Consider the following 13,371-nt stretch of genomic DNA (forward strand, 5'->3'; position numbering starts at 1 on the left):
TTCCCTATGCTAATATGACTGAGGATTATAAAAAAAACAACAGCTGGTGACCTAATGAGAAAAGTGGCATAACAAACCACTACATGGCCAGTGTTTTAGTGTCACTAAAGGAAAGATTGATAGTACAAAGACATGGCAGTGGCTAAAAAAGGGAACAATAAATAAAGAAACTGAAGGCCTCATATTAGCAGCTCAAGAACAAGATTATACACTAAAGCAATAAAAGCTCAGATTAGTGAGACCCAAAAGGATAGCAAGTGCAAGCTTGGTAGGGAATTCAATGAAATGGTTGAACATCTTGTATGCTGCTATAAAAAAGATTGCACAACCATGATACAAAAAGTTAATTTACCATCTAGCAAAAACTGGTAGGACCAGAATCCAGAAAGTTGTGGATAATAATTAGGTCAAAGTGCTATGGGATTATGGGATTTTTGAATATAAACAAACATCCTCCCCATAATACACTTGATTTGACAGTGGCTGAGAGGAACCAGACTTGGATAATCGACATCGCAATACCTAGAGAACAGCAGAGTCGAAAGGAAACAGCTGGAAAAGATCACAAAATATATAGACCTAAAGATTGAAATGGAATAGCTCTGGGAAAGAAAAATAACAGTAGTGTTATTTTTCTGTACTAATTAACAGTACTGTTATTAGTGGACAACACTAATAACAGTAGTGTTATTAGTGTTGTCCATAGCCATTGGCATCTTTCCATACCAAAAGCCTAGAACACCACCTGAATATCACAGGCATAGATGAAATTTCAGTCCATCAATTGCAAAAAAGCAGCACTACTCAGAACAGCACATTTTACGATGAATACCTTTGATCGTCTTAGACCCTTGGGAAGGGTCAGTGGTTAAAGAACCAAATTCAGTCAATAACATCTGTTAGACTGTAAATATATAATAATAATAATATATTGATAAATCATATATGTATATATGATAAGTATATCCTACATTTGTAGTACCAGTTGCCTCTTCCAGTGATCTATATAGTCCATTAGACATCAGAAGTAAAAAACAGCATGATTGATCAATTGGTATACCCCCATGAATTTCAGGTTCTGCTATGACTGGCTCTGCCTTGGCTTTACTGAAAATAAAGATCACTAAATTTATAAAACATTTATTAACATGAACTGCATAATTATAAAACTTTACTGCAAAAATATACATCTTAATGAGGAAATCCTTCATATTAAATATTTTACCATATTCCCCAAGCTAAATAATGCAAGTGAATCTGAATTTTATGGCTGGATGTCTCTCCTGTTACTAGTCATACTGAAACTCAGGGTCAGTTGCAAAAGCCTGATACCTGTATGCATTCATTACACTAGTCAGCGAATAAATAAATAAAAAAATGCTTTCTTTGGGACAGATTCTAAAAGAAATTGATCCACTGATTCCAAAATACTGAAATTATGTCTCTATCAACATCATCAGTTGTTGTTATTTTGTTATTTTGGTTTTTAGGAGCATTAGCAACCAAGACAAAGACCAATAGATTGACAGTAGCCACTGGCAGAGGTGAAAGAGATTCTTGCACTGCTTCTATTAGAATGAGCAGAAGCCTGAAAAACAAGATGCATGGTATTTCAGAGACTGCTGGGAGCCATTGCGGTACAAGTAAACACATGGGTTGTGTTAGGGTAGCTAAGAATAGAAACAGGTGCAGGTATACTTGCGTGTACACCAATGCTAGGAGTTTAGTAAATAAATTTGATGAACTTGAGGTATTGCTCAAAACATCGAAGCCGACCGGGCTAGCCGAGTGGGTAAAGTACCTGCCCGGTAACCCAAAGGTCGCGGGTTCGATTCCCGCCTCGGGCTTGGATCAAAGTACTACAAAAAAACCTTAGGAGGTGCAATATGGCCACAGAAGCCGATGCGCCAACAACTACCAAATCAAAAAAAAAAAAAAAAAAATCAAAACATCGAAGGCAGATATTGTTGGGATATCAGAGACGTGGTGTCACACAGATATAAGGGATGCGGAACTGCAATTTGGGGAGTACAACGTCTACAGAAAGGATAGGAAGGGGGGAGGTGTTATGCTATTAGTTAAGAAACACATAAAAACCAAGGAAGTGAAGCCAGTCGACATCGCTGGACAGTGCAGTGTGGAGTCAGTTTGGTGTGACATAAACAGTGGGAGATCAAATTTGAGAGTAGGAGTGTGCTATAGGCCTAATGACTCTGATGAGTATAATAAGGAACTGTACAGGGAAACAGAGTGGGCCAGTAAATCAGAGTGTCTTATAATGGGAGATTTTAATTTCCCAGATATTGACTGGAATTTGGGGGCTGGTTACTCACACACTAGCAGGGCTTTTGTGGATTTATTGGATGATTGTTTTCTACATCAGCATGTTCGGGAGGCAACTAGAGGGAGTAATACTCTTGATTTGATTATCAGCAGTGATTCTTCATGCATTAAGAATCTGCAGATAAATGAACCACTAGGTGGCAGTGATCACAGTGTGCTGAAGTGGGATTTACTCAAAGAGGTAACTACCATTAGGGGTAAAGGGAAGGGTTATTGCTTCCGTAAAGGCGACTACGATGGACTGAGACAGTATTTAAATTCTATACAGTGGGACTAACTGATGATGTTACCAACAGCAAATTCCAAATGGGAAGCATTCAAAGAACTTATCTTGGAAGCTACTAGGCTTTACATACCAACTAAGAAATATTGTTCAAGGTTTAGGCCAAAATGGATGTCAGATGAACTAATGAGGCATATGGCAGAGAAGAAAAATGCATGGGATACATACAAATTAACACATGACACAGAAGCCTATGATAGATACAAGTTGATATGCAACCAAGTTACAAAGGAGGTTAGGCAGGCGAGGCAGATTACGAGAAATCCTTGGCAAGGGATGCAAAGAAAAACCGCAAAGAGTTCTTTACTTATGTAAACTCTAGAAGGAAGGGGATGAATCAGATTGGTCCACTTGATATTGATGGGTCAAGTGTTGATGATCCTGCTCAGGTAGCTAACAAACTAAATGAATATTTTGCATCGACATTCACACATGAGGAGTTATTCAGAGAGGGGAATGCCAGAGGTGTATTCAACTCTAGCAGTAAGCTACAGAATCTTGAAATAACTGGGAGTAAAGTGGAGGAGAAACTGTTGAAGATAAACACAAGAAAGGCACCCGGGGTGGATGGGATCTATCCAGTTATATTAAAGGAGGCAGCAAAGGAAGTAAGCAAACCCTTAGCCATAATTATGAGAGCTTCATTGGACTCAGGGGAGGTACCCATAGACTGGAAATGTGCAAATGTGACCCCAATTCACAAAGGAGGATCAAAGGCTGACACAAGTAATTATAGACCTGTGAGCTTAACTTCTGTTCCAGGAAAATTAATGGAGGCACTGGTTAAAGAAGCACTGCAGGATCATTTAGACAAGACTTCAGTTATAGCTCAGACACAGCATGGTTTTGTTAAGGGGAAGTCTTGCCTGACCAACTTGATTGGATACTATGATGCAGTCACAAAAGAACTGGATGCAGGGAATAACTTTGATATTATATACTTGGATCTTAGAAAGGCTTTTGATACTGTTGCACATGGAAGACTGCTACACAAATTGGAGCAGTGTGACATTGGAGGCAAATTGCTGCTATGGATAAAGGGGTGGTTTAGGGGGAGAAGACAGAGAGTGGTAATCAATGGACACTGCTCATCGTGGACTGATGTTATTAGTGGAGTCCCTCAGGGCTCAGTGTTGGGTCCATTATTGTTTTCTGTATTTATAAATGATATTGATGATGGTATATCGGGCTTAATGTCCAAGTTTGCAGACGATACAAAGGTTGGCAGGGTTGTCAAGGACACTACTGACACTATGCTGCTGCAACAGGATCTGGAAAGGTTGAGCAGATGGGCTGAGAGGTGGCAAATGAAGTTTAACATTGACAAATGTAAAGTACTACACATGGGAAACAGCAACCCCAGAGCAATGTATCAACTCTGTGGTACTACACTGACAGTGGTAGAGAATGAAAGGGACTTGGGGGTGGTTGTGCAGGCAGATATGAAGTTCTCTGAGCAGTGCAGACGGGCTGCAAGAGTAGCTCATGGAGTATTGTCAATGATATACAGGAATTTTTCCAGCAGGGATAAGGAGGTGATTATTCCATTGTATAAGGCGATGGTCAGGCCACACCTAGAGTACTGTATACAGGTCTGGAGGCCTCATTTCAAGAAGTATGTAGAGCTGCTGGAACGAGTACAGAGAAGGGCAACAAGATTAGTGAATGGAACAAAGGGGTGCTCTTACGAAGAAAGGCTTAAGTTTTGCAAATTACAGTGTCTGGAGACTAGGCACCAGCGAGGTGATCTGATAGAGGTGTATAAAGCATTGAATGGTTTGAGCATGCTCAATGCTGATGGGATTCTTCCTCTAGCTCAGAAAAATCACCTGAGAGGGCATAAATTCAAATTGAGGAAAGATAGATGTAGGATAGACGTGCGGAAATTTGCCTTTAGCCAGCGGGTGGTTGGTTGGTGGAACAGACTTCCATCCCTTGTCGTGGAGGTTGATAGCCTAAATAAGTTTAAGGCTCAGCTGGACAGGTATTTTGAACGAACAGAGGGGTGAAGTGGAAGTGGTTTTTTTTTTTTTTTTTTTGGCTGATGCTGCATAAGCTTGCTTTCTTGCATCAAATGCCTCTACTAATGCTAAGGCCATATTGCTCCGGAGATATGCAGTGGTCATTTCCTGACCTTTCCGCATCCTCCATATTTGGTGGTCACGGGCTCAAATCCCGGTCTGATCAAGAAGCGTGTGCTACGCACTGCTGCTCCTGCCCACCCGGCTACGGAAGCGCCTAACAACATCATCAGTGAAAGATATACTGAAATTTTAGTAACTCAATGAAAAACCAATTTCAAATATCATACAACAATATATATCTTAAAAATGACTTCTTATTCGTTTTAAAATATTCATCCACTTTCACACAAGAGTATGTGGCCTCCTTATCAGCAAATTTAGTAATAGTGTAGATTTTCTTCCTTTGAGTTTTTGTTGTGAACCTTCTACACAAGTGGCAGAAATTTTCAGGTTGATTCAGACTTCCTTTGCTTCTGCTGAAACATTTTAACAATACAATGCCTAGCAAAACACAGAAGAAATAAACAGACATGAAGTTAAACTACACTAGAACTGTCTTTCCATTACCAAAAGCAAGGTCGAACATGTTAAACCTCTCCAACATCACTGCCACTTATGAGTACATGCAAGCATTATTATTTGCAGGTAATAACAGATCAGTGTCATATATGTAGAAGCTGCCGTATGACGTGATATTTTAAGAATTATTTTCAAAATCTATACATAAAAATTGACTGTAAATTGCTGATATATTAATGGAGGTAAAAATCACATTGGCCAGTGTTATCTATGCATGCAAACAATCCACAACAGTGCAAACAATTTAAACGGCCCTAACACACACAATACAAAAACCTATATATGATGGATTGATGGACAAATTATATACAAGGTGTAGATTATTTGCAGATAATAACATGTTCCCTAGAACAGATATATACATGAAAAAAAAAAAAAAATGTGGCTTATATCAAAACACTAATCTGACAACAGAAATGCAAAGATAAGCATCTATGCCACTCAGAAGGGGCATGGCAATTTTAATGGTTTCCAAATTGTGATGGTGCACATCTCTGGAGGGATACAAATGAACAGTCATACCTACTAATTCAATTAATGGGAAATGAAAATCTTGATAAGCTAGGAAGGCACCATTAAATAAAGTTTGGAACCGCTGTGCTACCGTATCCTATTCCATGATATACTCAGAGTAAATATTTAAAAACAACAGGGTAATTTTTAAAAACAACAGAGTAAATTTTTAAAAACAACAGGGCTTATCTAAGAATAACAACTGTACAAGAAAAAGAGCTGTGCAATTCTGTGCACAGTTTGCTGATAGGACACAAACAGTGAAAAGCAAAGCCAAAAACCCAATCAGGAGAGTCATCCCATTAGAGGACAGCCTCAACCAATTTCCAAAAGGTAACCTTGGAAACTTTGGAAGTTGAAGCATCAGTTGAGGTGGCAAACAACCACAACAGACATAAAAGGATACTTATAATGCAATCAGAAAACAAGTCAAAGTATTTGCCCTCTGATCAAGCAATTGTGGCAATTGTCATCACTGATTGCCATAGATGAACAATTTTTTCAAAGTCAAATTACCAACATAATCTTGGATCTATGCCTAACAACTTCGGCCCTCCACGTAATAAGCAGTTGGCATTAAGAGACTTTTCATAGGTGAGCATTACAGTAATTGCAGCTACAGTGAAACAAGTCAAAACAAGGTGTTTCATACAACTTTTGTAAAAAAATCCATTAACAGATGCAAAAACTTATGATATACTGGACTGGGAGAGGGGAGGTCCCACTTTCAATGTTTTGTCCCAGTATCTGAAATTTTTTTTTGGAATACATAAATTTCCCAATTATCAAAATTTTAAATGTAATGGTTAGCCCAGTAGCTTTTATCATCTCCTTTGCACAATTTTGTTTTCATCTCAAGACTAGATCTTTTCATCTGCTGTCTCATCTTGCGGAGCACTTTCCTGTTGGGATATAAGGTGTAATTTCATGTTATTTGTTATTTGGTTTTTTTTTAGGAGCATTAGCAACTAAGGCCATATTGCTCCAGGATATGCAGTGGTCATTCCCTGATCTCTCTGCATCCTCTGTATTTGGTGGTGACAGGCTCGAACCGCAGTCTAATCAAGAAGCGTGTACTACGCACTGCTGCTCCTTCCCACCTGGCTACGGAGGCGCCGTAATTTCATGTATGGAAAATATTCATAAAAATAATTTGGAGCCCACGTAAATTTTTATTTGTATAGTGGACAATCTGCATTGTGTGAAAAGACAGTTTGTGTTGCAATCAGTGATCTAGCTAAGGAATGCAATATTTTACTTTCTAGTTTGTCAAACTTTGTAACTTCAGAAAAAAAAAATTACTAACACTTTCCAAAACTCACTGGTTAAGTTTATAAGAATTGATCAATAGAACATTAAAATTTTTCCAAGTATTGAAGGCAATTCTTCCTGCAGAAAGCAAAGCTGCAAAGTGTACTATAAAATTTTTTGAATCACCATTAAATGAATGCAAACTATGCAATATGAAATTTTAATTTTCAATAAACATGTTAATTTTCAATAAACAAATATAGGTGACCCCTGCTTAATGCTGATAGTTTCTTCTGGAAAAAACAGAGCACAAAGTGAATCAGCACTAAGCTAGCACCATATTCCCGTAATGTAACATATGTATTTCTGAGTCGCGGTCTATACCAAATTGACTCACAAATAATAAACAGTAGTTTAATAATAAAAATCTATGCATATAAAATATTCTCCATTACATACGTATATAATTATATGGTAAGTAACTACATTACATATTACAAAATTAAACTTAAAATGCCAATTAAAATCATGAATTTATTAATCCAATGGACTTGGGCTGTCGAGTTTTCGTATCTTTGGTCGATTTTGGGTTGTACTTTGGCCCTCTTCCTAGTAAACTAAAAGGGGTTTTACTTTAAATTTCCCTGCGGCGTTACCACTCAACAATAAAGTCAACCGATCCCACTTTGAAGCCTGGCATGTTTTTTTTCTTCTTTTGATATGAAACTACTTTTAGGCATTTGTTTCCAAAAAAGGTCCTGTTTCATCTATGTTAAAAACTTGTTGAGAAGTATAACACCTCTCTTCAATAATTTTAAGAAGTTCTTTTTTGAAAGTTTTGGCTCCTTCTTGATCTGCACTTACGGCTTCTCCCCGAATTTTAAATCTTTTTTTATTTAATAATATTTAACTGAACGGAATCGTGCACTGGATATTATCTTCAATAAAATTATTTATAAGTCTCTCCATTTCAGTTATAATAGCCAGCCTAGCTATAACCAATTTAGTTGCTTGAAGTGGAACAGCTGTCTTCTCCACTGCTGAAATTAATTCTTTTTTTTTTTTTATAATTGTTCTTACAGTTGAATCTGCCTGTCCTAAATGATTGCACACATCTACTTGTCGTTGAGCGGAATAGATTCGCTTCAAAATATATAATTCAATTTTCAAATTCAGTCTTTTTCATACCTTAGTAGGCTTTGTACTGTGCCCAGGCGTTGCATTTTAATTCTTATCCGCCATTATTAATCTTCGAAAATGTAACTGCATTACATTAATTACTACACAATGTTCGAGTAAACTGTCCGTTACCTAACACTGTACTGAGTGATGACTAGACTTCGGATAAATGCATGTAATGCAAATATTACAAGCAATATACTTGACATTTTTTAAAATTCTGATCTCGGAACTACATAACAAGCCACCGTACTGCTGATAATTTGTTCCGGAAAAACAGAGCACACTGCAATTAAATTAGCATGGAAGAAATTTTGCAAGTCAGCATGGGAAACTTTAATGCTGTTTTGCAATTCATTTTCAAGCTATCAACTACATCAGATGAAACGTTTTCACTAAACATAACAAAAATTTAATCTGTACGCTGGTAAAAGAACATTATAGGGAGTTGTGACAGCATTAGAGGAAGATATGGGTTATAATATAAGAACAGCATTATAGCAAATCAGCGTAGAACAAACCACGTTATAACAAGGGCCTGCTGTACTAAAAACTGAAAATTCTAAAAATTGCATAATAGATGTCATGAATTGCATCTGATAATCAGAATGCTGAAATTATACACCGAAGAAAAATTTGTTCCCTTAACCTGCTGGAAGATACATAGATTTCTTGTAATGCTGCCTTTTTATAATGTCCAATTTCCCAATTTAAACTCATATAGCGTAGCCATTTTTCAATATTTCTCAATTAGTTTCCCCCCCCCCCTCCCTCTCAATGATTACCACAACTACATGGACTCTAAATACAAAACTTTCATTTTTGTGTTACTAGCAGCTAATTTTTTTTTTTTTTGAAATGCAGTTTCAATAAGAAAGGCAGGTTTTTTGATTCCAATTTGAAAAACAAGTAGTCCAGAAATAAATATTTCTCACTGATTCTTTCTCCTTAGTAAAAAATAGTTTAATCTTTGGGAATACCTAATATCATATTCATATCCAGTGTTATTTTTAATGAAAATTTTAAATATACTCAAAATACTATACTAAATACTCAATATTATGACATGTCAGAATATGAATATTCATCATTCAATTTTATATAAAAAAAAAGTCAAGGATACTGTTTTCTTTGAAAATATAAAATTTCAGCATCGTACATCATAACTGGAATAGTTATTTTTTAATAAAATTAATCCAGCACTCAATGGAACACCTTGTGAGGGACAAGCTGGTATACAGAACAAATGTATAAAACAGCTATTCTTAAGTTAACACGTTTACATTTCCATCAGGGTCCGAAATAAAATTTAAGCATAATAAACAAGTCAGATATCATAATGTGAAGAGGTAAATGTTATAGATAGCTGCCTCCACGAAATGATGCTAATTGAATTGTGACAAGCCAATTGCTTTTCATGCGTGTCTTTATCACAGTTGTTGATTTATTGGCTCCTGAAAATTTGTGGGAGTTGCAAAATAATGGCTTCTTTCAAAGTTACTAAGAAAATCAGTATGTTGATTATCGCTGACTGTGTTTGCTCAATAATGACAGCAGATAGAGATAGTATTATTACCAAAAAAAAATTATTAAGAGGATAACCCATACTATTGAATACACCATGAATTGTCAAAATAATAGAATAAGCTTATCTGCGAAAAGATCTAAACCTCCCAAACACTTCCAAGTTCATTTCCCAAATATATGTGGTCTCAGTTCTAATCTCAATAATGTCCATTTCCACTTGCAGTCTGCCAAACCCCACGTACTTTTTCTGATAGAATCTCAGTTATCGGTTGATTCAACTACTGCTCATTTCAATTGCCCAAACTATTCGCTGTATGATTCCTTTTGCCTCAAAGGTCGTATCTGTGCATATGTCCATTCCGATATTCCCTGTCAGAGACTTGGTAATTTAGAATCTCTTTTCGATCTTCTATGGCTTAAAATCTCTCTACCTCATCGTGTCAAATTCATCTGCTGTCTCTACCGTTCTCCCAACTCCACTAATCACTTGGGGCTCTTTGACTTCCTCTCTTTGCAACTTGACTTTCTCCAGTCCAACTTTCCTAACAGTGAGGTAATTTTCCTTGGTGATTTTAATGTTCACAACTCCAGCTGGCTTCTGTTTTCTAGTCACACCTACCCAGCTGGTCGAGATGCTGAGGCTTTTAAAATTACTAATGGTCTTGCACAGATGGTTCATTTACCTACAAGAATACTAGACAATCCTAACTGTACAGCCAACATGTTGGCTGTACAGTTAGGATTGTCTGTACAAAAGACTGTACAGTCAACAAGACTGTACAGTCTTTTTCTCGCAAACAACCCTTCTAAGTACACAGTCGAAGTGAGTGGTCCTTTAGGCACCTCAGATCACAACATGGTGACTGTCTCTTCAACAATGGAGACTTGATCTCATGGCTAATCCCAACCTTGTATTGTTTGACATTACAAGAATGCAAAATGGGGATGACCTGCAAGATTTCTTTTCTTCCTTTCTTTGGTCGGATTACTGTTTCAAAACTTCTGATGTCAACGTTTGCTCAGATCGTGTCAGTGAAATTATTCTTGTAGGAATGGAATCCTTTATTCCACACTCTACTTTAAAATCTTGTCCTTTATCTAAACCTTGGTTTTCCAATAAATGTGATAAGGCCGTTCAGGAGAAATATGTTGCATATCGCAATTGGCTTGTTTCCAATTTTTCAGTTTTATTTTCTGCCTACACCAAAGCTCGCAACAATTGTAAAGTAGTTATTGATCAGTCCAAACTAGATTTTGAACATGCTAAGAATAGAAAACTTGCTTCTTGCCCTAATGGTAGCTGAGCATTCTGGTCTCTTGCCAAAGCTATTGGCCACAACTTTGGCCCACCTCTGTTAAAACCAGATGGTTCTGTTGTCACTTCAACCAAGGATAAAGCTGACCTGCTAGCATCCCATTTTTCTTCCAACTCATGTATTAATGATCTTGGTAAAAACCTCCCACCATTCCCAACATGCTCCATTCAATGCCTCCTGTGGATCTTGATGCTCAGAAAAGCTCCAGGTCCTGACAGTATATCTCCACTTGTTCTCAAAACCTGTGCTCCTGAACTTACTCCTGTTCTTTGCTGCCTTTTTCACTTTTTTATTCCAAAGGTGTTTTTCCTTCTGCTTGGAAATTTGCTCATATCCAGCCAGTTCCTAAAAAGGGTGACAAATCCCTCCCATCCAATTATCGTCCCATTGCAATTACTTATACTCTTTCTAAAGTAATGGAGAAATCAATTAACTGCCAACTCGTAAACTACCTAGAAACCTTCCGTCTGATCAACAATCGCCAGTATGGATTCCGTCAGTGTCGATTCACTGGTGATATTCTGGCTTACTTTACCCATTTATGGACAAATTCAATGGAAAAGTTCAGTGAAATACAAGCAGTTGCTCTTGAGATCTGAATGGCTTTCGATCGTGTTTGGCATAAAGATCTTCTAAACAAGCTTCCATCTTATGGTTTGCCAACTGTTTTTTTGTAATTGGTTATCCAGTTTTCTCTCTGATAGCTCACCGAGGGTGATGGTAGATGCTTTCTGTCTTCTGACTTCTCAGTAATGCTGGTGTCCCCCAAGGTTCAGTTCTTTCCCCCACTCTTTTTCTCTTGTATATTAATGACCTTCTTCCATTGATTGGAAATCCTTTCCATAGTTTTTCTGATGATAGCACATTGCATTCCACTTTCCATTTTGAAAAACCTTGCCCTGCTCAATCAGCTTCAACTCATCGAATATCCACTACCAATTTGCTAAATGCTGATCTCCAGGTAATTCTCCAGTGGGCAAAGACAACTTAGTTGATTTCAATCCTTCTAAAACTCAGTCTTGTCTTATATCTCGCAAAAAGGATTCTTCTGCTCCGATCTCTAGGCAAAATGATATATCTCTTTTGGGGATTATCCTGACTTCTAATCCCTCTTGGCACAAGCACATTACAAATATTGCTTCCTCTGCATTTAAAAAACTTGGTTTTTTTCTTTCGCTCTCGGTGTTACTTTTCTACCAAACTCTGTACAAATCGCAAATCTGCGCTACCATGGAATATTATTCCCACATCTTGGGCAGTGCTCCCAAAACCTCTCTCAGGTTTCTAGATTCCATTCAGAAGAGTGCAGTTAGTTAATTAATGACTCCTCTCTAACAGAGTCTTTCCACTCTCTGTCTCATATACGTACTGTTTCTGCTGTATGCCTTTTCTACAGATACTTCCATGGGCACTGTTCTTCTGAATAGGCTTCTATAATTCCCGCTCTCTCTTTCAAAACAGTCTGAACACGTGCCGCCACCAGCGAACATCCATTTACTGTCCAACTTCAAACTCACAGAACCAACTTTTCATCTTCCTCGTTTATTCATCCAACTGTGGTTTTCTGGAACAACCTTCCTTCACACGTATTTCCTGAAAATTACAGTCTACAGAAGTTCAGGTTCAATGTTAGCAAATATCTTCTTTCGTCTTCTCAACCTCCAACCCAAGCACGGTACTAAATACTATAGATTCTAATACCTCTTGTGTTTGGGGTCTTCGTAAAAAAAAAAAAAGACTTATGATTAAAAAGTTCTATGTGATGAAAGTAATGTTGCACATCTTCCATCCCACTTTCATTTCATCGACATTTAGGATTATATCTAAGGTCATCAATAATTTTTAGGCTTTTGCAGAATCCAGAAAAAACAACTTTGTTTATACAACTGCATCCATCTTATCACACTCTTCTCACCTCCAGTAGGTGCCTATCCAGCTGCCATTTAATTTAATCAGCCTTCATCTTGACCATTCAAGGATGTAATTTATTCCAGTGGTCACCACTTTAGCATAGACCTCAGTAAACTTACTAGAACTTATAGGTTCTAATAAGTAAACTTATTAGAACCTATAGATACTAAGTACTATAGGTTCTAATACCTCTCATGTTTGGGGTTTTCATAAAAAAAAAAAGTGCTTGCAAAATTTTAACTGTGTGATTTTTTTTTTTTTTTTTTGATTTGGTAGTTGTTGGCACATCGGCTTCTGTGGCCATATTGCACCTCCCAAGGTTTTTTGCAGTACTTTGATCCAAGCCCGAGGCGGGAATCGAACCCGCGACCTTTGGGTTGCCGGGCAGGTACTTTACCCACTCGGCTAGCCCGGTCGGCCTTAACTGTGTGAATGAATTAAATCA

The 13,371-nt window shown here is 37.4% G+C and overlaps 1 protein-coding gene across 1 annotated transcript in view; it reads right to left on the minus strand.

The window, feature by feature from the left end:
* Positions 1-13,371, minus strand: part of LOC150076368 (TGF-beta-activated kinase 1 and MAP3K7-binding protein 1-like) — a 154,648-nt gene that overhangs the window by 39,850 nt on the left and 101,427 nt on the right. Inside the window, exon 6 of the mRNA XM_090387335.1 lies at positions 972-1,107. Coding sequence (XP_090243461.1) covers positions 972-1,107 — 136 coding nt within the window. The remainder of the gene's footprint in view (positions 1-971; positions 1,108-13,371) is intronic.

The sequence above is a fragment of the Mastigoproctus giganteus genome, chromosome 13, assembly GCF_048544385.1.
Source record: "Mastigoproctus giganteus isolate SK-2022 chromosome 13, ASM4854438v1, whole genome shotgun sequence".
NCBI lineage: Eukaryota > Metazoa > Arthropoda > Arachnida > Uropygi > Thelyphonidae > Mastigoproctus > Mastigoproctus giganteus.